This window comes from Chrysochloris asiatica, unplaced genomic scaffold (genome assembly GCF_000296735.1).
Source record: "Chrysochloris asiatica unplaced genomic scaffold, ChrAsi1.0 scaffold00249, whole genome shotgun sequence".
Taxonomy (NCBI): domain Eukaryota; kingdom Metazoa; phylum Chordata; class Mammalia; order Afrosoricida; family Chrysochloridae; genus Chrysochloris; species Chrysochloris asiatica.
Genome location: NW_006408767.1, coordinates 2,029,390 through 2,055,880, shown reverse-complemented (window position 1 = coordinate 2,055,880; position 26,491 = coordinate 2,029,390). Strand labels below are relative to the sequence as shown.

Below are 26,491 nucleotides of genomic sequence, written 5' to 3'. Positions count from 1 at the left end.
TAGCATGATGAAAGTTCTCACCACCGTGCTCCATCCTGCCCAGGATGTGAATCCAGCGTATCAACACTGTATCCACTACCTGCTCTCCTTTGTCACTTAGTAACTAATCCATCTCAGTTAACTCAGATTGATTGTTGGGATACTGCAGTGCTGATGGCCATGTAACCCTCATTTTACTTAATAATTGTTTTATTTTGATTATTAATAATAGTCATTATTGCTCATCTTTAATTATACCTACAAATTAAACTATCATAGGAATATATGTATAGAAAAAAAACAGTATAAACAGGGTTTTATATATACCCAGTTTTAGGCACTCACTAGGGATTTTGGAATAAAACCCCATGGATAATGGGGGATTACTGCACACTGACAGCATCCTGAATATGAAATGTTAGTAAAAATTAAGGTATGTCTAACTATACCCCTTGCAGATGATAAAATAGGACTTTTACAAAAGTCTTCATTCATACTGATGAAATTGAAAAAAGCAACAGGGAAGAGGGCCTTAAATCTTACCCTTTAGAACACCTAACCATCAAGATGCTATTTTAAGCATTCCATATCTGAACAAAGTTTTTGATTCCAACAGGTAAGAATTAACATTTAAGAAAGACGTTATGAAAACCCAAACCTGTTTAGACCAAGAAAACCCATATTGTGAAGAGCAAACTAAGTTATATGAGTAATGAATGAAGAACTTTCACCGTTGGCTTCAACACCACAACTGGAATTCAAATATGAGAAAATGTATCTTAATGAAGTTAGATTAGATTTCAGTCAACAGATTCAGAGATGACCAAAATAACAAGTATAGTTAAAGGTTAAGGAATTAAGACTAACATTGGATCTGATATAAAGTCTAATTAGGAAAGTTTGATTTAAAAGGCAAAAATCTCAGGTTTACCTTTACTGAATTCAGTCACCTCCATTTCATCACCTGGCTGTATTGAATCCATCTCAGCTGTCAGCGGTTTACAATACATGCAGATATACTCTTCTTTCATTTGAGAATCCAGTTCATGATCCACTGGTTTGTCACATTCTGAATGAACCCACCTACCGTGATAAATAAAAATATATAATTGAAATTCAAGTTAGTTTTTACGGAAGGAGGCCAAAGGTCACACGAGTTGGTAAACGGCAAAAACTCTAAAACAGTTTTGGCATTTTTGAAAACCATTTAAAGTGCACATTTTAAAAGTATTTCCCTTTATCTTTGTTCTCTTCATGCTTATTTCTATTGTTTTTGCTTTTGCTCATTCATTTTCCTTATGCCTTTCAGACCCACAAAAACACAATTTAATTCTATCTATACTAGCAGTCAATACTAAAAGGGACTATTCGGATAGTAAAGTTTGGAGTCCAGAGGTGTACATGGTAGGGTAAGTGATCATATGGATAAAAGAAACCACAAAATGCTTTTATGGATTGCCTGCATTTCTTACCTTTTACACATATTACAATGAAGCATGTCTTCTTGAAATTCTGGATGGTAGCACTTCCCACAAAAAGGGCAAAAGTTATCCTGTTCTCGGTAACAACTGTCACATAGTAGGCAGTTATGGTGCCACTGAGAAGTAGATCGTGTGCCACACTCTACACATATTCTGCAATTCTGAACATCAGAAAAATGAAAAACAAAATAATTTGTTATTGCAGTTCTGATGGAAACCTTTCTAAAGCCAACAATGACACCACTGAATTGCATATTAGCTCTAATGTTTAACACATTCACTTAGGGTGTGTATTTTTTTGGGGGGAGGGGAATTGCTTTGAAATGTGTGATGTGACCTCATGCAATTCACACTAAAACTTCCAGAAAAATGTAAGTAAGATCGATAACATTCAGGAATCCATCTATGGGAAAGAAAAAAACCAAGAACACAGCAAGCCTAACTTCAAAAACAAAGCATATTCAGGAATCAGGAAACAGCTTTTACAAAGTAAGTCTACTCAACTCACTAGTGCAAAACACAAAATGGAGCTGTTAGGATAGTCCAACAGCTTCTCAGTAAATTAGGAGCTAAAAACAGTACCTTGTACTGAAGAAGTTACCATCACACATGACAAATTACTTGGTATTTGAAATTGTGAAAACAATCAATCCACACTCAAATTCAATGACTCCTCTATTTTTTAAGAATGAAGAGGGGACTGATTATTCATCAAAGTGGAACTGTTTATGAAGTGCAAGGCTGCCAAAAGTCAGCCAAAATCCTTTTAAGTGCCTATGTGCTAGCCTGATAAACTGTGGGGCTCTCATTATTTGGCTCAACCTCTCAATCTAAAATGCCAATAAAAGTAATTTCATCTTTTGATGAACCGTGAGGTTGATATGAATGAAGTATTCACTTAAAAGGAGAATGAGCATGAATACTGACACAAAATAAATATGGACATATAAATCCTGAATAAAAATATTAGCTAACAGACTGCAATACTACCTTCAGAAAATGGGATTTATGCCAGAAATGCATGGAGGGTTAGGTATTAGAAAATCTATTAATTTAACATATTAATAGGTATTTTCTTGTTGTTGTTAAGCGCTGTCGAGTCAGATCAGACTCACAGCGACCTTCAACAGGGTGTCTAAAGAGCAGCTGGTGGGTTTGAACCACCGACCTTGTGGGTCAAACCAACTTTGCAGTTCAGTGCTTTATCCCACAGCATTGCCAGGACTCCTAATAGTTACGAGGAAGAAAAAAAAAAAAAAATTCAACAGCTGGTGAAAAAGTCTTGTAAAAAAATCCTTGAGAAAAAAAATACAGATGAATGAGTATTTTAGTGTGATAAAAAGTAAATTTCTTTATCCTAATGCTAGCATCTTATTTATTAAATTTAATGGAGAAACCCTAGAAGTACTACCACTTATGGTTAGGAAGAAAGGCAAATATGCCTACTATGGTCTCCACAATGATTTAACATGCTTCTGGAGTCAATGGAAATAAACAATTTGAGGCATAAGAAAATGAAAAAGAATGAAACAAAATTCTGATTAATACTTGGGAAACACTAGAAAGCGAATCACATAATTAAAGCAATAGAAGAAAAAAGTAGCAGAATATACAATTAGCATGGGAAAAAAATCAGTAGAATTCCTGTACACAAATCATATGGAGTCCTGGGGTGGTGCTGTGGGTTAGTGCACTGGACTGCAAAGCCTGTCTGAATTTCAAGGTTGGTGGTTCAAGGTCACTCCTCAGAAACCGTATACTGGCTCACTATGGGTTGGAAATGACTCCACGGCACTTAACACAAAAACAAAGGGGTTGATGAATGAGAAAAACAAACATAAGAGTAGTACTACAGACAAAATATTTAAGAATAAGAAACAGTCAAATCCCTATACAAAGAAATTATAAAGTATTTCTCAAAGACACTATGACAAAACTTAATAAATGGAAAGGTATCCCTGTTCTTGGTTAGGCTGTCTTACCAGAAAGACTTAAATTAGGGAGAATTTATTTTATAAAACTAATACAATCCAAATATTTATTAAAAGCCCAATGAAGGTTTTCACACAACTAGATAAACTAATGCTAAAGTTCATACAGAAAAATAAAGAACAAAAAGGAAAAATATGCAAAGAAAAAACTCTGAAGAGAGAACCGGAGAATAAGCACCGGACTGCTAACTGCAAGTATGGCAGTTCAAACCTACCAGCTGCTCCTTGGAAACCTTATATAGGGTTGCTATGAATCAGAACCAACTTGACAGCAAAGAACAACATGTATATGTATAAGTGAATACTCAAGCATGCATTTGCTATACTTAGCACCCACTGCCCATCCCATTAAAGGAACCTCTGCTACTTATTCAAAAGAGAAATGATTCCAGGGCTGGGCAGGGGAGGCAAAAGATGAGCTTGGAATATTTGGTAAGCTAAAAGCAATAAATTGCTCCCCACCCGTTCCAGTGTGTATCACTGGGACACAGGAGTCAGTTTGAACGGGCTGTAGTTGTTCTTGGGTGCCATGGGGTCCATTCTGACTCATAGTGATTCCCTGACAGAGTAGAATTGTGCCGTAGGGTTTTGTTGGCTGGATTATTTACAGAAGCAGATCACCAAGTCTTTCTTTCTCAGAGCCATCAATCACCAACCTTTTGATTAGCAGTTGAGTGTTTAATCATTGCACCACCTGAGCTCCACTGAATGGCCTATTGTTCTTGTTAAGTGCCATCTAGTCAGTTCTGATTCATAAGGACACTGTATAGTGTTTTCAAGGAGCAGCTGGTGAGTTTGAACCACTGACCTTATAGTCCAGTACATTATCCTATGGCACTACACCTGAATGGGCTACCAGTGGCCAAATAAGGGACAATTTGAACACAAAAACAAGTAATAATTTACAAATCATTCAAATAATAGGAATTCATGAATCATTATCCGTAACACCAAAAATAAATAATTTTAACATGTGGAGGAGAGGGCTCTTCCTTACAGTAGAATGTGGAGGGAGTATTGGAATTAGGAAATAATATGCAAACAATACGTAAAAATTCAGTCAGGCAATGGTTTCTAAAATCTAGGAGAGAATTTTGCTGAGTAGTGAGGTATTGCTATTGCCTTACATTGTCTCCCTACAGTGTGCTTCTTTAGATATATAAAGGAGGAGGGGAAAATAAACAATGGAGAAATTTGGCCACAGCTTTATTAGGCAATCAGAATGTACACCACCTATGAGGGAGGGACGTGCACTATAGGCATCCAGATGTGCTACTCTGAAAGGACACATTATCATTATGTAGTATTCTGGCCAAAAAATGTTTTACCCTCAATCTAATAACATGTCAGGTAAACACAAAGTAAGGAATAGCCTACTAAAAACAAAAAGGTGTGGTGACAAAAGTCACACTGACCCCTGCCCCCCGAAAAAAAGAGAAAACAGCTTGGAAATTTTCCCTATTAAAGGAGGCAAAAGACACAGCAACTAAATTGAATATCCAGAGCGTGGAGCCTATATGGGTTGGGGAGTGTGGAGAAACTGCTATATAAAAATTTAGACAAATCAACTGATAAATTTGCAAATGAATAGTAAGGTAGATGAAAGCATGTATTAAAGTAAATTTATTTAGTTGAAAAGGGTACTGTGGTTATATAAGACTAGTGCTAACATTAGGAAATACGCACTAAATTATTTTGGTACAAAATGGTACAAAATAACTAACCCTTAAATGGTTCAAGAGGAAAAGCAAAACTAAACAAAAAGACTAGACTCACACCTTCTTGAGGGCATACTCACCGGCCCTGCATTCATCATAGTGTGTCAAAGCTTGCAAATGTAAGCTTAATTAATGAACAAATTATAACTAAACACTACAGAAAGTCAGAAGAGCGGAGTACAGGACCCTACCCAGAGAAACAGTGACGCCAGAGATGGAGGCGTAGACAATGACATGGAGAGATGGAGCAGTGTGCTGATGACCAGGGGGCAGGCTTGCAGGGTATACCCTTTGGTTGAATGATGATGCATGGAGGGTATTGTAACCATGGAAATGAAATGATTATACGATAGGATGCATGTAAAGCTAATGTTCTCCCATGTAAACTATCACATAATTCACAATAAAACATTTTTTAAAAAATGACTAAGAAAGTGAAAGAACAGCAACGAGATAATGCTTCAGAGTTCTCAAAGACAAGCCTTCCTATGGAAAAATCCAAGGTGATTATTTGAGTACTTACTTTGGGTTGGCATTATATGTTTCATCTCATATCCCTGTGAGGTCAGTTCCATTAACATAGTTACGTAGTAGTTGTTGTTAAGTATCATCAAGTTGGTTTAGACCCATAAAGACCCTTATAGGATTTTCCAAGGAGCAGGTGGTGAGTTTGAATTGCCGATCTTGTGATTCAAACCAACCCTGAGGTCAAGTGCTTATAGTACACAGAGGAAACTGGCTTAGGGAAGTCGGTTGCCAAAGATCATATATATACTTGATAATTGGAAGGGCTGAAATTTAACTTTAGAGCCTAAGCTTTAAACTATTACACTATTTCCATTAAAGAAAAAACCAAAGTAACTATCCAGTAGGTTCATCAGCAATATTAAGAATTATGTTGTCAATCTGAAAGAGCAGATGACTGTAGACAGCAAATGAGGAAGAGAGCAAACCAAAGAGAAAGCAAAAAACAACCTCAATATGTACTCCAAGAAACCTGAGAAACTTTCAAAATAACGAAAAATGTAACATAATAAAGAAAATAATCAACTACATCTAGTTCTTACTAAGACTATAAAGACTAGAAAACATGGGTGTACAAAACAAATTAAAGATGAAACACTTCTCTAACCCTTTAAATACAAGGGGTTAAAAAAGTTTGTGGAAAAATTAAAAGATAACGGAATTTTTCTACACACTTTTTGAAGCTGCTGTAGACCTGATTAGAGAATGGCAGTAGTCAACAATTTCAGGCAAAATTAATTCACATTAGAAGCTACTAACATAAATACAGATCTATTATGAACTATAGGAGCCTAGTGGCTCCATATGATAAGTACTGGACTGTGAAATACAAAGCCCACAGTTTGAGCCATTGAGCCAATCCACGTAAGAAAGTCAAGGCTTTCTGTTCCCACAAAATTTAAAAAGATTCAGATATCCTATGTTGTTGTTAAGTATCATCAAGTTGGTTAGGATTCACAGTGAACCTGTAAAGAGTTTCTGAGGAGCAGCTGGTGGGTGGGTTTGAACTGTAGACCTTGTGGTTCAAAGTTCAGAGCTGATTCTACAGCCTCACACCAGGAGGCCTATGCAGGGAGGCTGTAAGTCAGAATCAACTATATATCATGAGACATATCCAGGAAAAAATTCAACGAAGGAAACATCCCATAACTTTGAAGCAGAAATGATTGTAATCTATTTTTTGGTTTTTTGTTTTTAAGGAAGGTTTTTCTTCTGTGATGTCATAAGCTCAAAGAATTATGAAGATATCCTTCCAGGGTAAAAACTGAAGCACATAACAAACATTATACCAAACCAAATTCTTAGGATAGTTACAGCTCTCTTTTAAAGTATCATAAACAAGGCTGCAAGAATGAAGGGTGACTGTTGTTGTTGTGAAGTGCCATCGCGTCGATTCCAACCCACAGCCACCCTGTATAGAGTTTCCGAGGAACAGCTGGTGAGCTTGAACCACTGACCTTGCAGCTCAAACAGCTTTGCAGTATGACACATTAACCCACAGTGCCATACCAGGACTCCAACGTTTATATAGGCTAGAGTTAATTTTATCATGACAAAGAACACTAAATTTATGATGTTGTTGTTGTTATGTGCTGTGGAATCGGTTCTGACTAATAGTGACCCTGTACAGGGTTTCCGAGGCTGTAAATCTTTATGGGAGCAGAAAGCCTCATTTATCTCCCGCGGAACAGCTGGTAGTTTCGAACTGCTGACCTTCCAGCCCGCAGCCCAATTCGTAACCACTACGCTACCAGAGCTCTTAGAATTCATGGAAAAAGATTCTGAACTATATATATCACTGTAAGAAATAAAAGGAATAAAAAAAAGGAAATCAAAACAAAAAATTACCTTACAATATCTTAGCATTTCAATTACAATTATCAATATAAATAGTTTCATTTTCCAAGGATATATTTAACAGAGGGACCCCAAATAAAAAAATATTAAAAGGTTAAAACCAATCATGACCATATTTATTTAAAAAAAAATTCACATTACATGGAATATAGTCGTTTTACATTGATAAAATATGCAATATATTAACACTGCCCTGGCCTACCGGTCTACTTGCTAGATTTGTTGTTAAGTGCCGTGAAGTCGGTTCTGACTCACAGCAACCTTGTATAGGGTGTCAGCCGAGTGGCTGATGAACTTGAATCTTGCAGTTTAAAACCAGTTTTATAAGTGCCACATCAGAACTCCTGCATGCTAGATAACAATTACAAAATAAGATTTTTGTTTAAAAAAAAAAAAAAAAAGATTGCAAATGTATATTCACACATGCATATACATGTAAAATAAAAGGATAAAATGTCAGAAACCCCATTGTTGTTAAAGTGCTGCTGAGTTGGTTCAGACGCATAGCGATCTTGTACAGGGTTTCCAAAGAGCGACTGGAAGGTTTGAACCACTGACCTTGTGGTTCCCAGCCCAGTGCTGATTCTAATGAATCAACTAGTCAAAAAAACAATGAGAAAAATTTCTTTAAATAAGTTTTATAAGCACAAATGCTGCCCCTTTAAAATAAAAAAAGAATTTACTGGGCAGAAGGAAATAGTACACTATAGGAACCCTCTGTACTTCTTGTGAACTTTTTCTATAAGCCTAAATCTGATTTAAAAATAAATGTACACATGTGTGCGTGAACGAACACACACATGAGGGAGAGTTAAAACGTTTTGGAAAAATTCCATTAACTTTTAATTCTGTATTTTCACGGACTTTTTAAAAAACAACTTTGTATATATACACATAGTGTGTTTCAAGCATAATAAATTATTGGCTGAAATTTGAAAATTACTGATTAAATACAATTAAACCAGAAATTAACATCTGTAAGCATAACCTATAAAGAAAATGAAAGATGAATAGTTACTATTCATCAGGTAAACATCACAAATACAATATTATCTGGATGCAGCCAAACCCATAACCAAAGGTAGATTTGTAATCTTAAGTATTCTTTGTCTTAGGAAAAAAATCAAACTAGGAATTTTCTGACTTCAGAAAAAAGACAAGAGGTACTGTTGAAGTAGAGATGCATAAGTATAGAAACTTTAACAGCAGAATTACCAACTATATCAAAAACTTTTTTTTTTCCTTATCCCAAAGATAAAGTGAGAAAGACAACACAAAAACCCACCTCTTATGGAGAGCAGTGAACTGGAACTACCTGAGAAGGTAGGGCAAGAGGCCATGTCAGCTTTTCGTTCCTTCCCGTCCCTCCTCCCAGTGGCCATTCCAGAAAGTACTGTTACCCAGAAGCTCTTTGTCCTCCAGGTGAGAAGCTATTTCCCATTCCTATAGTAAAGGCCCACCCGAAGCCAGATGCAGAATAGAAAGCGTGGGGGCTGCCTATAACTTTGTAGTTTAGTTTTCCATTTCAGGTGCCAGTCCTTACTAAAGGTGGTGGGAACAGGGCGGATCATGAGCTCAGGTGCTCCTGGGTTCCTTGGCATCATCTCCCATTCCCTTCCATCGCATACCATTCCCAGGTGCTTGACTCTCCTAATGAGGCCATATACCTTTGGAGAACCATAGAACTCCTCTGGACCTGGGGGGCACATAAGGCACTGACTCCCTAGGCCAGCACTGCAGCCTTCCCCTTTCCCAAAGCCTCTACACCCTTTGCAGCTCCAGAGCAAATGCACTGGAGATCACCTCAGAGCCTATTATCCTGGAAACTTAAGCCAGGAAGTTATCCAAAGACATCTCCAGCACTCTACTCCACCCTTTGTTGTGAGTTAAGTGCCATGCAGTGCATTCAGACTCACAGGGATAGACCCTAAATAGGGTTTCCAAGAAAAGGCTCGTGGGTTTGCTGTTAGTTGTCCAGTGTCCCTTTTAATACTAAATCCATGGAGGAAATGAAGGTGACAAAACAGCAAATGGAGTCAATAAATAGTAGGGGAAACTGAGGTCAAGGGCAGCAAAGCCAATGGTGATGGAATGTGACAATGCAGTAAGACCACAGGTTTTCTAAGAATTTCAAAATTTTCATGAAAATGCTCATTTAAAAATTAATATAAAATTCAACTGACATTCAAGATTATGAAACACGAAACCTGAATTTAAGTCCTATTATGCTTGCAGAAATACACAAACTTGCACAATTTAACAACTAGGCCCCCCTCACCTGCTCTCAATTGAGAATTTTTTAGTTTACTTATAAAGGTGTGGCTTCCAAAAGAAACACATGGGCTACATTATGAATAAGTTCTTTTAGAGAACATTGAAAGAAGGGTGATAGTAAATATTGTTCATACAGAAACATATTTTTATTGAGTCTGATGAGAATTAAGGTAAACTTTATTTTACCTTCTACTGTCATTTTAATACCTTAAATACTTTGTGTATATCATTCTAAAATCTATCCTTCCTTCCTTCTTCTTGTTTGGTACTATATAGTTCTGGCTCACAGTGACCCCTTCTGACAGTGTAGAACTGACCCAAAGGGTCTTTATGGAAGCAAATTACCAAGTCTTTCTTAGGAACTGCTGGGCATGTTCACCAACTTTTTGCCAGTAGTTAAGTGCTTAACCATGACCACCACCAGGACTCTCTTTACTGTTACTAACACTATACAACCTTTGCCCCAGTAAATAGGTCAACTAACCTCTAAAATTCAGAGTTTAACAGAGCCTCAGTAAATTCCTCATGTAACATAAAGAGGCCAGCAAGGAACAGCTCAAAGTCACAAAATTGAAGATACAAAGGTAGATGGAAGGTCAAATCACTGACTAAAAGAGTAATGAGAAAAAATTAAAAGTAACTAAAAACAGATCTTAAAATGTGTCCCATCAAACAGAAAGTCTTAAACTACAAAAAAGAAAAGGGAAATATGTCTACAGATCTTGTTCAAATCTAAAAACCAGGAGAAAGTTTTGGCAGCATTTGAAAAATAAATATCTAACTCAAAATCACTTACTTAGAATTACCCTCAGAGAGCAGTGGGAGAGGACATACAAAAGCTGCATATATAATGCCAAATATATTTACACATCAGTGTATGCCCAGATAAATACATGAATAAAAAAATAAGGAACCTAAAAGCTAATCAATCAAAATGATAATATATTTTATCTATGGACTATAAATTAATGGGCCTTTAAAAAATCTGTTTCACTTCCCTCATGGAACCATCTTTTTCAGAAGATTACTGGGGAAATAAAAGATAAATCATTAAAAAGCAATTTACAAGACATGAAGTACCTACCATACAACTGTTAGTTATAAACTCATGGCAGCATTATTTATAATAGCTCCAAACTGGAAACAGCTCAAATGTTAATTGACAGGTGATTCAGTAAACAAATGGTGATACCTCTACTATTCAAGAATAAAGAATAAAATCACTACTGATGTATGAAGGGGCTTCAAAAAGTTCATGAAAAAATTCTACTTTTAATTTCATTTGTCCACAAACTTTCTGAAGTTTCCTCATACCCAACAATAGGATGAAGCACAAAATAATTATACTGGGTTATAGAAACCAACTCCAAAAATAGTACACACTGTATGATGTCATTTATATGAATTTCTAGAAAATGTAAACTGCAGTGATAGAAAATAGATTGCCTAAGATGGCAAGGATGGAAGGTGGACAGTTGTACAGTAAGGATTATAACAAGGGAACAGGAAACTTTTGGATATGTAGGATATGTCCATCATTTGATAGCAATGATGGTTCCATGAGTGAGTATACATGTGTCAAATTATAGACTTCATATATGTGCACCTTATTGTATATCAATTATATTACAATAAAGCTACTTTAAAAATATTTATGGTAATATTTTGAGTAGGTATTAGATTAATTCCTCTATATAAAACATATAAATGACATTTTTCTTAAAAACTAAACAACTTACTTTGCATTTCCAGCCATTTGTTGGTACAGATTTCATAACTGGTTGAAGACAAAAAGTATGATACCCTTTGTCACACGTATCACACACCAGCATCTTGCTATCTTCTCCCGATTGTCTAAAAAATAAGATAGTATTAATGATATCTTATCTGTAAACTTATGTTTTATAACTTAGGTAGCCAAGAAAAGAAATTATTCTGGGAACTACAAAGATCATAAATAATTTACTGTATCTTTTGATTCTGCACAAATTATAATAAAGGTAACCCCTCAGAGGATGAGAAAGGTATCTTCCTAAAGTGCCTAAAAGAGTATGATTAATGTGCATGTGTAGTTAACTTGCTTTAGTCATTTAGGATCCCTGCAGAGGTGGGGTTATGGCAAGATGCACCCATTTCATCAGTCCTTGTAAGACATCTGAAACCCATCCTTTCTTGGGGAAGGAACTATTAAGCAAAGCTGCATGGCATGCAGCAGCAGCAGCATGGAAATTAGCCACAGAACAAATGTTGGCACTGTGGATTGAAAAGATATTGTAATATGAAAAGAAGATCAGATTGGGTATCAAGCCTGTATTTACATTCAGATTATTTCCTTGCTGTGCAACTCTGGGACACTTAGATATAAGCTAAGTCTCAGTTATAAAATGGGAATAATCATCTAAGATTGCTGTGAGAACTAAATACAATGCTACTTCAAGAGTTTAGAGGATATATTAAATGGTAGGGTTGTGTGCTACTGAGTCAGTTCCACTCATAGGGACCCTGTATAGGGTACCCAAGACTGTGAATCTTCACGGGAGCAGAAAGTCTCATCTTTCTGCTGGCACATTCGAACTGCTGACCTTGCATTTAGTAGTAAGTATAATTCATAACCCACTACGCTACCAGAACAATCTATCGATTAAATAATAGGTATTAAATAAATATGTATTAACACTAATACACTTGTCATTATTATGAATTGTAATAAAATCTAAAACCTTTCCTAAACGCTCATCTATCCCAAAGATTGGATTCCTGCCCTATTTTTGGCTATTAGCATAATCACTTCCAGATACTAAGAATTCAAGAAAAAGGAAAAAAACAAAAATCCAACCAACCAACCAAAAAAAAAAAAAACAACAACAACAACAACAAAAAAAAACAGGGAATACAAGAGGAGTTAAGAACAGAGCCTCTACAAAGAACCTACGGGTAATTAGAAGTTAAAAGGAAGACAGGTTATTTGGCCTGTAGTCATTTCTTAAGTAAGTTTTTAAAGAGCTCTGGTAGCTTAGTGGTTACAAACAGGGCTGCTAACCTCAAGGTCAGCAGTTCTAAACGATGAGCTGCTCAGCAGAAGGAAGATGAGGCTTTCTGCTCCCCTCAAGATTTACAGCGTCAGAAACCCTATACAGGGTTACTATGAGATAGGACTAACTCCACAGCACTGAACCACCACTAATAGTCAGTTCTTATTAAATTCAACAAATTCTAAACACAAAACTGAGTATTTTCTCTCTCTTTATTCTTCTTGGAGAATATTCTTTCTCCATGCTGTCTTAATCCTTTCCAAGAAACTGAATGCAGACACAAGGTATAAAATAAAGGTATACTGATAATGTCTTTACTTTTTACCAATATTTGAAGGTATATGGTGGTGGTGTACCCTGGAGTCAGTTCTGAATCACAGCGACCCTGTAAAGCGTTTTTTTGAGGCTACAAGTCTTTACAGGAGCAGAAAGCCTCATCTTTCTCCCTCAGAACAGCTGGTAGTTTCAAACTGCTGACCTTGAGGTTAGCAGCCCAACTCATACTCGCTAGGCTACCAGAGCTCCTATGAAGGTAAATGGGCCTATTTATTCCATACAATTCTAAGATATAGATATTTATTATCAAATTCACTAAGCAATAAAAGACTGATCATGGCAGTGTTGGGCATAACTCTCTTGGTCACAAAAACTCTCAGTTTGTAAACAATTAGAAAGCTGTTAAAGAAAGATGCTGCTGCTGCTGCTGCTGTTAGTTATAGTTCTGGAAGTTGGTTCCACCTCATATGTATAGGGTTTACAACGCTATGAATCTTCACAGGAGCAGAAAACTTCGTCTTTCTCCTGTGGAGCAGCTGGGAGATTCAAACTGCTGACCTTATGGCTAGCAGCCCAACTCAAAACTCACTATGCTCTTGTTGTTGTTCAGTGCCATCAAGTTGGTTCAGATCCATACCCACCCTGTATAGGATGCTCCTTAAAGATACTGGTAAAATTCCTAGATTATCATGCTAATTATAATTAGTAGCATGAAGAGAGAAAACAAAACCAAAGGAAACACTGGAGAAATGACCAAGGGATGAAATAAAGGAAAAGATAACCCCATTAAAAACATGTAAATACTTGGTTTTAGAATGATGGTGACTAGGCTCTCTATCAAGGAGTCCTGATATGGCGCTGTAGGATAATGTACTAGACTGAAAGTTCAGTTTAAACTGTAAAGTTGGAGATTCAAACGCACCAGCCACTCCTTGGAAACCCTATACAGCATTGCTATGAGTCGGATCCAACTCAATTGCATTTAACGACAACAACAACAAGATTCTATCAAAGGTAACTTTCTTTCAGATACATGTGTGTTTAAACTATAAGTTTCTGCATAAATTCTTCTTGCTTCCATGGAAATTCAAATACATTGTTGATTCTTTGGATTAACTCTAATTTAACTACTTTTATTTTCCTATTAAATTTTCTCTCCAGTCCTCCTCTCGAAATAAAAAGCTGTCTTACTTTTTGCATGCTTATTTATTTTAAATAGTTAATAACATTAATTTAAAACTTTTTTTGGTAAATTTAAATTCGCTTTTTAAGACATCCAGAGGAATTTAAATTCTTAAAACACGTTTTGTTTAGGTTTGTTTCAAAATCATTTATATGTAAACACAATAGCATTGTTTTAAGTTAAGATATAAAATGGGTTTGAATGAATATAGACAGCTACATTTACAACCTGTATTTCATTAACATAAACCCTGAAGACTCAACATAGACTTTTGTTTTTCCCCCTCTAAGGGTGAGAAATGTTCTTTATTGTGTGCTTGGATATAGTTTCAATTTTTTAGAATAGCATTTTCAAGTTTCCCTCAGCCCTTAAACTATCAGCCTATATTTTTATCAAAAGACAGGATTTCACTGCTTTCTGAGAACTTTGTTAACAGCTCTCAGAAGCATCTTATTCTGCATTCTTTTCCAATCCCTTTTTCTTCTCCACCTCTACTCTTATTATTCTACAACAAGCAATTTTAATTCTATGTAATTAAAAAAAATTTGCTCAGCTATTTCAGTGTGAAGAACAAAAATACAGGCGTCCCCCTCCCCCACCATATACATGGAACTAAGTTTCTCCCAAATCAGGCAAGTCCCTGCGTCCCCTTTTAAAAAAGTTTTTATTGTGAATTATGTGATCGTTTACATCCTATCATATGTCGTTTCATTGCCATCAACATAGACTTCTGAGATGAAATGAAAACTTACTTGCAGTTCTGGCACACTTTGCACTCAGGACATTGCCACCCTGCTCGTTTTAGTGGAGTAGCCGTTATATCCAGGCACATCCCATGATAGTGCTGACCACAAGTGGTACAAAAGAACTGATCTAAGAGGTCGCCCGGGCTGTCGCACACTGCACAGTTTGCATCTTCCTTTGCTACAATTTAACAGTAAAACAGTGAAATTGTACAAAAATTTAGTATTTTTTTTTTCTACTTTTTAGTTTGAAAGTGACTTGAAGGGAATTTGCATGTTAACTCTCTCAAACACCTGAAATTATCCACAATACTGACATCCAATCATAGTAAAGATCTCAAAACAAAGATTGTGGTGTGTTTAAACTAAATTACATAAAATTTAATTATACACTTTAAAGATTATTTTTGCCTACACTTACTTGACACCATAGACAATTCTTTTGCAAGTTTATAACCCTATTATCAATGATAATTCAGGCCACTCAGTTAATGCTCAATATATGCTAGCCGAAAAGAACATAAAAAGAGATGGAAACAAAAAAAACAAAAAAAAACAACAACCATTAACACTTTGCAGTGTGAAAGCAAAAATTTTCCTTGGAATTAAATGTAACTTGAAATTAACAAAATGAGGTAAGGTACAAAGTTAAGAAACGCTAACGTCATTTAGATTAAGGTGCTTTTTAAACACCAACAACATACACAAACTTTTTCCACTCAAATAGGGCTTTTAAAATACTAGACAATGTCTCCGAGAAACAACATTAAGATGGCTGATACATAATCATACACAAATATAAGATTTCATATATTAATTCTGTATTCATCTATACCATTGCTAGATTCATTAAAATTCATGTAATTATGGACCATCATCTATGTCCAAATGTGATTAAAAGAAATAGCCAAAAAAAAAAAAAAGACAGAAATGGCACTATTTAGCAACAGTTCTTTTACCATCTAAACCAAAAACAGATAGGATTAGTTGGCTTGCCAGGTATACAGTAAAACTTACACATATTATAAGAAGGTAAATAAGGTATTTGAAAATCTTAACAGTTTTAACTGACATATATAAACATATCTGACAAAAGTGTTTGGTTAGCTGATTACCCTTTTAAATGTTTATTTATCATTTAAAATGATAAATATGAATCTTTTTTTTGTTTTTTTTAATAGTACTATCTATACCTCTCTGGCTATAAGTCCTTGCTATCTTCTTTCTTTCCCAGTCAAGCATCTTGAAACACAGTAGTAATCTATTCCTTTCATTTATATCAGGAGTCAGAAAACATCTTCTGTAAAAGGTCAAATAATAAGTATTTTTGGGTTTGTGGGCCATATGGGTTCTTGTATGCTTTTGTTTGCAGTATTTTTAAAAATGTAAAAACCATTCTTACCTTGGAGGCAGTACAAAACCAGACCCTGGATGTACTAGAACTGCAGGCTGTAGTTTGTGGACCCTTGACTTATACTTCAAAAACTGCCCTTGATTTCATTCATCTGAAGCCACTTTGGTGAGGCTACCAGTGGTCATGTTGTTGTTAAGTGCCATCAAGTTGGTTCCAGCTCATAGTGACCCATTAAAGGGGTTTCAAGGAGCAGCTGGTAGATTTGAACTGTCAACCTTGCGGCTAGTAGTCCACTGCTTATCCCACAGCGCCATACGGAAGACTCGCCAGTGACCGTATTGTTGCTAAAAACCAGTAGTTACTTTCTAAGTCTTAACCTCAATTAGACTTTTCAGCATTTACATTACTAACCCTCTCCATTAATATTTTTTTTTTCCCTAAGAAGGCATGTCTCTCCTGATTTGGATTTCCAAGGACTCTACAATCCCTTTAAAATGCTTAAGCCCCTGAGCGGTGCATTCTGTTCCTTCTTTTCTATTTCTAGTTTTATGCTCACATCAATTCCCATGTCATAAATTAATACAAGTCACAATTCTATATCACCAGGCCCAGACTTCTTTCCTAAAATCCAAACCTTTATTTTCAAGTCTTTACTGGATATCAATAGCCAGAAGTTCTCAAGATACTCAAATTCAGTATCTCTTTTAACCAGAATTTTCAATTTTTTTCCAACTATGTGGATAAGGACTCCCAAGTCCTTCCTGACCAACACATCTAATTGGACACTAATTCTTTTTCTTCTTATGAAACTTTTTATTAGGAATTGAGTGAAAGTTTACAGAAAATATCACCAATTTTACATTCAACAAATTATACATTTTGTTTCATCTCAATGACTGCCATCCTCTCCCTGTAACAACAGTTATCTGCCCTGTGATTCTTCTTTCCATTCCACCTCCTTCCCTTTGTTTGTCCTTAGGTAAAGATTGTCCTTCTGGTCTTGAAAAGTTGACCTTTGCATGGTGAGCATACCTTCCTAGTGTTGTTGTCCCCCTATGTATGCTTAATTAAAAATTGGGCCACCAGGTTAAGTTTTGTTCCAAATCTGAAGGGTGGCCAAGGGCCATCGTCTCGGGTTCCTCCATTAAGCCTGGTCTCCTTTTTATAATTTGAATTTTGTTCCACAATTTCTCCTGCTCTATCTGGGGTTTTCTAATGTGGCCCCTTTCAGAGACGTCAGTAGTAGTACCCAGGCACCAATTCTTTTCATCTTCGTACTTCTTCCTTCTTTTGTACAGTTCAAGTCCATATGCTTTTCCCCTGACAATTACAGTATCTATTTAATGGAATTCCTACTTACAGTTCTGACCTCCCCTCTTAAGTTATTTTTTGCATATCCAAAGCAATTTCTTAAATATGTACATCTAATTGCTTAAATGAAAATCCATCACTAGCCCCATTCCACCTAAAAGGAAAAGAACATTTAAAGGCCCTTACACCACCTCCTGTTACATATTGAATTGTACCTCCTCCCCCACTCAAATATGTATTGCAAATCCTAATCCCCTATATCTGTGGATGCAATCCATGTAGAAATAGATTTTTTGTTGTTACGTTAATGGTGCTATATCAGTAATGAAAGGTATGTTTTAAGTCTCTAATATATAAAGAGCAGAGTAGGTAATGAAAAGCAAGCACAGATGGAGGAGAAGATACATGACACAGGAAAATAGTCAAAGAACCAAGGAATAGAACCTGAAAAGAGACTAGGACCTTTCCCCAGAGCAGAGTGAGAAAGCTTTTCCCTATAGCTAGGGCTGTGAGTTTGAATTTCTAGTCTCCTAAACTATGAGGAAAAAACTGTAAATCTCTCTTTATTCCAGTCACCCACTTGTGGTATCTCTGTTATAGCAGCACTAAGAAGTTAGGAACAACAACAGCAAGAAATTAAGACACTTCCCTTTCCAACAAAATCACAGAACCATTATTTTCTGGTCTGCATACACATAGGACACCATAGTCTTGATTCAATGTTTTGTACTTGCATATCTGTTTCCCTCTGTCTGAAATTCTGTTCATTCATTATATTCTAACCCATTGTACAAAGGCCTTCAAAAGTCTGCTCAAACACATAACCTAAACACCTCATACTATGACACCCAAAGACCCATTTAATTGTTAAATAATCCTTTCATTATACGCTAAAATTCTTATGCTATATAATCAAACACAATCCTGTGAAACATTTAAGGAGCTTGTCTTTTTTAACTGTATGTGTGTATCCCAGCGGAGAAGCACAATCCTTATTAAACATATTTAAAATTAAGTACTTGTTTCTAAATCTTTATAAATGGCACTTCAAGCGAAAGGCATTTTGACAAATCATTTATTTAAAACTGGGTCATTAAATTACTTCATTACTTCATCTCTGATGAAAATAACGTAATTAGGGTAAATTATTTATCTTAATACTAAAAGAAAATGCCAGTATTTACCCTCTGAAGCTATGTACATTTAAAAACTGTCTTTGCTTTTTGTCTACCTTCAAAACTTAGAGAAATTGTGGCAAATATTTAACCCTGATTATCAGATACTCAGTTCATCTTTCTGTTGTAATTTGCCAAGCAGGGTACATAAAATCCTCTGCAAAACTTTCTAAAGTCTGTAACTCTTGACACTTCCAACTAGCGATGATAGTCACTCACATGTAGCTAGTTGCAGGACCAGGCAATGCCTTCTGTTGTACATAATAAAATCCATTTGACAATACCTAGCAATGATAGCAGCAACAACACGGAGCACCTGAAATATAGTTAGTCTGAACTGAGGTGTGCTGTACATATAAAATATACACAGGATTCCAAAGACTTAGTCCCCCCTAAAAGTTAAATATCTTAATAATTTTTATATTTATTACACATTGAAATATGTATATTTTGTATATTTTGAATTGAATGAAGTATATATATTATAATTAATTTCAAATGCTCCCTTTTATTCTTAACTTGATGATCAAAAAGTTTAAATTATACAGATAGCTCACATTATATTTCTACTGCACAGCACTGTAAAGCCAGCTCTGTAACAAGACAGCTGTGTATACTGTGGCAAAAATGGCTTTTTATTCTATGATTTTTGTTTTGTTTTTGTTAAGTGGTGTTGAGCCAGTTCCTATTGCTAAAGACCCTGTGTAGGATTTTCAAGGAGAGGCTGGTGAGTTTGAACCAACGACCTTGCAAGTCAAATGACTTTGCAGTCTAGTGTTAATTCTACAGCACCACAACTAAATAGTTCCCAGTAATTTCTTAATGACAATACTGTCACGTTGTCTGATAAGAGATAGAGCAGCTGAAGACTCTAGTAATAAATTAGTACTCACTAGTAATAAATTAGTCTGAAAAAACTACCCATGTGACACAATTTAATACCAAAACACCCAACTATGCATAGGGTCACTATGAGTCAGAATCAATGCAATGGCATAAAACAACAACATATAAAAATTGTTATTGCTAAGTGTTGTTGAGTAGGTTCTGATCCCACAGTGACCCTGTATAGGGTTTCTGAGGAGCGGCTGGTGAGCTTGAATGCTGACCTTGAGTTCAAACTGACCATAGAACTGCACGAGGACTCCTAGTAACAGAAAAAAATACAGTACAAAGATATGAGAAGTGAATGTGGTGAGACTTGGAGACTCCTGAGGCCATGAACAAGGACACAGTCAAGGAGGGCTAGAGCTGAGAGTGAAGCACCCAGCTGATATGAAGTGAGAGGAGACGCACAAGAACACCCAAACTTATAGACAGCACCCATTTGACCTAGCCTCAATGGCTTGATGATCGTAACTCGACTAGAGGAAGATTAAACAATTTTTCATAAAGGAAACAAGTTACAATTTGATGAACTTGATCTATACTCAGAGCAGTAGTTACTCTAAATACCAACAAAGAGGAAAAGACTCTTCACATCAAGTTTCAATTCCATCTCCTCTGTACACAGGGCAGATAGGGATGGGCAACTTACACACTGGCACCTGAAATGAGCAGGCTATAAAGGCACAAAATGACTGGCTTACAAGTTTTCAAGAGGGAGTTTAGTTTCAAAGTGTGAGGGGGAAGGTAGAATCCCCACTGAATAGTTTTTATCTTGTCTAGACAGGTCTGGTGAAAGGAGATGGGGATAAGATTCTTATGATTCCATAGTGAATAATTGTTATGACTAACTACGACTGTAACAACTGTAAAGGTAGAAGTTTTGTAACAAAAAGTGGGGAGTAGTTAATCTCATAGACCAGGAATAGAGGACCCTAGGACCATCAAGGGAGAAGAGCACGAGCAGAATGTGGGACCCTATCCAGAGAAGCAGTGATACCAGAGATGGAGCCAAGGATGAGGACTTGGAGATATAGAGCAGCTTTAGACTATAGAATCATGGAATGAGAAAGGATGTGTGCTGGTGTCCAGGAGGCAGGCTTGCAGAATGTGTGCCCTTTGGTTGTTTAAACGATTATATATTCCTGAGTGTTTTTGTGTACACCCCGCATCCCCCCTAAAAATACAGAGGGAATAGAAGCAAATACTGTTGAATGATGCTGCACTGAGGAGACTGTAATGACTGTAATGAAAAGACGAGTGTAAAACCAATGTTCATATTAATTCAAGCAATTCACAATAAAAACATAAAAAAATAATAATAATTAAAAAAAAAAGATATAAGTGAGTTGTGATCTTCTCTCCAATTAGGGAGAAGATACATATGGAAACACTAAAACAACTTTTTGGAGCTCATGTATGAGAAGATATTACTGAACAGCTTTAGTGTCATGTGAGAAATCAATTACATAGGAGAAGGCTTCAAAAAGGTCAAGGAAAAATTTTAATTACATTTTCCCATACATTTTTGGAAACTCTCACCTACGTATGTGTGTGTACACACACACACACATATAAACCATGGACACATTAAGTTTGAAGCAATAAACAGCTAAGTAGAAATTTTCTTTAGCAGTTAGAAAAGCAGGAGAGATTAAGTGAAACGCTAAAGGTACGAATTTAAAGAACAGGAGCTAAATCTGGGTCTATTTGGCTCAAAGGGCCTTTCCTAGAGATCAATACTGTCCCCCATTAGAAAGACAGAGAAAGTAAAGAATAGCTAAATAGACATAGTTCCAGAGAGGAACGTGCCAGCAGAGGCACCGAATAAAAAAGCTAAATGAAGTGGGGCAGCAAGGTTGTGGCAGGAGAAAGGAGGTAGAAAAAAAAGACACTGTGACAGTTAAGATTTTGTATCAATTTGACACTGCCCCAGGATTCCCAGTGGTTTGGCAGTTGAGATGTGGTTATTCCCAAGGTGAGATCTAATACAGTGTAGTTAACTTTGTGATGAATGGCTATGAACAGTCAATCAATTGAAAGAATGTTTCGTCAGGGGTGTGGCCATCTTCCACGATAATGGACACTCAGGCAAAGCTTGCTTGTTTTCTGGTGGATCTGGATCTTGCATCTGGCTCATCTTCTTTGGACTTGAACTAGTAACCTGCTTTATTATTTGCCTGCCTGCCTGCCAGGCCTGCCTACCTGCCTGTCTGCTGGACTTGTCTCACAATTTGGATTCATCTGACCCAAACTTGGGACTCTTCCACCTCTACAATTGTGAGCTATTTCCTTGATATAAACATTTCTTTATATTTATACATATATAAGATGGTTTTGCTTCTCTAGAGAAGGTCTTTCTAAATGACACCTTTGGAGATGGAGACAAAGACAAAACCATTGAATTCAAATTGGAAGGGAGTTTATCATAGTGCCTTATAGTTAAACTGGAATGTGGTGGTTAAACTGGAACGTAAAATTACTGTTTCAAAAAAGTCTACAAAAGTACCTAAGAATGAAGAACAAAAACAACACAACAAAGTAATATAATTTACAATGGATCAAATCACCACATCTCATAACTGACATGAACAATTTAACACTTATCGTCTGTGTTTCTGCTACTGGCAGGACACTGTGCTAGGTGATTTGCCTATCAAGTGGAGCTTCTAGAAAGAAAAGGTAAATCAAAGATGTAGTCCAAAGACACTTTTCTGTATAGCTGTTAGTTAAGTTGTTAAGAAAGAAAGACCAAAGGCTCAATAAAATTTAGGGTGGTAGTAAAGTAGCAAAACTTTGTGTCAAGAGATAAAAAGACAAACAAGAAATTAAGTTGGAGTCAAAAACTAAAATGAAGCAGAAAGAGTTAAAGCTGAGTGTTGAAAACTAATACATTTGGGGAAAAGGGTTGTATGTGTGTGCTGTGTGTGTATGTGTTAATTTAAGAGACATAGTATTCTCATATTTAAACCTTGCAAGGCTTTTCATTGCTGATAATAAAATCCAAAATGCTAACCTGATTCATCATGACCTGTGCAGTAGCTATTCCTCTCCCTAGAATGCTCTGCCTTTAATCTTGTATGGCTGGCCTCTTGCCACTCAACTCTTCATTTATAAGCAGAATACTATCCAGGAAGTATAACAGTTATAGCTGCTACATGGATATTTAGTATAAAAAATGCAGACAAAGTTAGTGTGTCCTTGCATTATCACAAAACTAAATCTGAAGCCAAGCCAGCAATTTACCTATGATAGAGGGTCATACAGGGTCACTATAAGTCAGAATCAACTAGAAGGAAATGCAGTCGGTTTGTTTTCTAAAGAAAACAATGGCCTTGCTCACGGAAACTCTTTTTGATGAGATTTCTTTCTAATGAAAGAGCTTCACTGTGAATTATGATATCCCCATTTTAAAAAAACCATAAGTATCTTGCACCTTGACACAGAATAACTAAAAATATTTATGAAACATTTTATGCAGACCTTTAGTCCATTTTATCTTTAATATACTCTAGATTAGATGCTTGGATTAAGATTTATGGTCAGAAACTTAAGTATTTAGACTGCATTAACTGAGATCCCCAAGGAACTGAATTTACTATATTGGGCTTATTTTGAAGGGTGTTTCTAAGAAATAGCCCTATAGAATTTGTTTCTCAGATGGCAAGGTAGCTATTTTTAGAGAAGTTTTCACTATAGTATATATAATGTCCTCTTAACTCAGAATCAAATGAATTCTTGCTATATATACTATAAGTCTGACATGTGTTCTCTTTGTGCTAACTGCTGGACAACTCTGATAACAAATTTGTAGATTACCTCTAGTAAGCATAATTTACTCTGCAGTTAATTCTCATCAGTGCTTTCATATTTACCATTTTCCTAATTTTTCCACGAACGAATCATTTTAAATGACTTAAATTTTTATTCTCATAATGTGGAGTCCTGGTGTGGCGCTGTGGGTTAATGCGCTGGACTGCAAGGTCTGAATGAATCACAAAATCGGCAGTTCAAGCTCACCAGCCACTCCTTGGAAACCCTATACAGGGTCACTATGAGTCAGAACTAACTTGATGGCACTTAACCACAACAATGTTCATGTATTTTTTATTGTTCCCAAATAGTTTCCATCAGTCTATTGGGGAACAAGCTACAGTGTGAGTAATTTCATTACATCTTTTAGTTTTATGTTGCCAGCAAGAATCTTTCATCACTATGTGAGTCAGAAAGGATGGCCAATCATCTCACATCAGTTCTTATACTTCATCATTTTATGAGTTACGGCCTCTACCATGTAACTTAGGAAATATACTGTCTTCAGGAGAAGGCAGTGTCATTAAGTTATAAATCCTCTAACATTAAATTTAAATTCATATAAAGTAAATTATTTGACTTCATATAAAAATAGATGAATTCATATAAAGTGTTTGCATATGAATTCATCTATTTTCACAATTTATAACACTCATATAAAAGTTTGCACATTATTTACTGAGGTCTACAGCATACCGACTCGACGGCACTTAACAACAACAACAACAACAGCATGACTGAAAACAAAAGTTTGAGTAAAATGTAGAGTTTACAAATATTGGGTTGGTACAGTGTATTGCAGCACCTAAAACAAAATCAACTCTAATGACTGACAGCATCTTCTTAGTCTATGAACTCATTGAACTAATTCACCAAACAAGGTGTAGCACTGCAACATAATAACTGGACTGCTAACCACAAGTTTGGTGGTTCAAAACCAGTAGCCACTCCTTGGAAACCCTATATAGTCAGAACAATTTGATGGCACTTAACAATAACAACAAATTAACAACATAAAAGTCACTGGCCATGAATTTTTCCTCCCAGATTTAACAATATATAAAGTAAAACATGTTAAAACTTAAAATTCCTTACTTCTTATCCTAAATATAATTAATTTCTATACTGTGACAAAGGGTAAAATGATCCTATAAACACAAAATAATTTTAACTAAAGATAAAAATTATAGTACTGAACAAAAAATTTTAAATTTAAAACATTTCAACATTTTCATTGAGTTATAAATACTGTTTGGAAAAGAATAGTATTTATAATTCAGGATTATCAATAACCAATATAGATGCACCAAGAAAGAGAACCAGCAGAGATTTTAATCATGAATATCTGGGTTGTACAATTTCCAAGGATTTCAGCAGTGTTTGGTGATCCTACTCATGTGTGTCCTGAAACATCTAAGTGAATCATCTTCTAAGTCTCTAACTGGGTGGTGTTTTTAATTGTGTGAGACATTTAATACTGCTGAGCTTCTTTTAGGACTTAATTTATGCTTGGTATTGTTATTAAATGCTGGCTAATCAATTCAGACTCAGAATGACCCTGTATAGGGTTTCCAAGGAGCAGCTGGTAAGTTTGAACAACTGACCTTGCAGTTAGCAGTCCAGTGCTTAAACTACAGCACCACATCAGTACTCCTAATTTAAGATACAAATTAGGAATATATAATCAACATTTCTTATTCTTCTACAGTGATTAAAAAAAAAATTTTTTTTTTAAGAGTAAGAAAACTATCTGAATTTTTGAAGAAATAATCTTTCAGATCTAACCTCAATAAGTGTCCAAAACAGATTCCCTCCAAGTACTTCTGGCAAAGATCCTACAAATTATCAGCATTGCATAACATTACCTTTTAATGCAAGGAGCATAACAAATTTATACCATTTGTTAGTGGAAGTAAATACACTGATAAATGTTTTAAAGCATATGTCTAATAAACTCACATCTTTCAGGAGCCTGGTCAATGTGTTCTGGACAAAGAAGGAAGAAATGACTGAAGTCCTGAAAGGTGCCAGCTCCAGCAGCACAAGGGTAATGGTACATCTGGGTACATTTCTCTTCACAGCATTTGATAGTGGCTCCAAGGTGCTTACAAAATGCACATCGCTGAAGGAGAAAAGGGGGAAAAAAATCTCTTTATAAATTTCTTCAAAAGAACATTCAAGTGTACAGCTAGAAAGTTATCAAAAGAAATCTACATACATTACTTAGTAAAATGATTTGAACTAGAAAAATACTAGCTAGGTTAAATATAATAATAATAATAATAATACCTACAAAAGCCTAAAGTACTTAGTTCAGTGTTCAGTGCTTGGGATACTATAGACTCATCTTTCCATTTAAATTTATAAAGTTATATTTATTTTATGTTGACTTCATAAAAAGAGTACAACTAAAGGTTTTTAAAAACACAAATATTAATATGGCTTAAGGGGCAGGTTTCTATTTGAGTTATTTTAAAAGTTTTAAAATTCCACAAAAAACACAGAACACCAATATGTACTATTCATAAAATCTATTACTAAGTGTTACTCAGGCTAAAAATCAATACAAAGTAAGCTATTGAATCACAGAATGGAAAGCTGGAAGTTCAAATCCATCAGGCACTCCTCAGGAACCCTGAAACAGGACTGCAATGAGTCGGAACTGACTTGACAGCACTAACAACAACAACAACAACAACAACAACTACATGGTTAAAACACACACAAAATTGTACAACTCTCTTATAATTATTGGCTTCAAATTTCTTTATAAAACCTAACAATATAAAGAAAATTAAGTCATCTGAATATCCCCATTTATTTATTTTTTGCTTCAAAGTGCTAAAAGCAAAGAAATAAGACCCCAAAAAGCAACAGGGAACTTCCAGAACAAC

General features: G+C 35.7%; 1 protein-coding gene across 1 annotated transcript in view; it reads right to left on the bottom strand.

Annotated features, from left to right (window-relative positions):
- KMT2C (lysine (K)-specific methyltransferase 2C) overlaps nucleotides 1–26,491 on the bottom strand; it is a 364,954-nt gene that overhangs the window by 166,855 nt on the left and 171,608 nt on the right. Inside the window, exons 6-10 of the mRNA XM_006873669.1 lie at nucleotides 25,557–25,719; nucleotides 15,069–15,240; nucleotides 11,565–11,679; nucleotides 1,452–1,621; nucleotides 911–1,062 (exon numbers count right to left, since the gene is read on the bottom strand). Of these exons, the coding sequence (XP_006873731.1) occupies nucleotides 911–1,062; nucleotides 1,452–1,621; nucleotides 11,565–11,679; nucleotides 15,069–15,240; nucleotides 25,557–25,719 (772 nt within the window). The remainder of the gene's footprint in view (nucleotides 1–910; nucleotides 1,063–1,451; nucleotides 1,622–11,564; nucleotides 11,680–15,068; nucleotides 15,241–25,556; nucleotides 25,720–26,491) is intronic.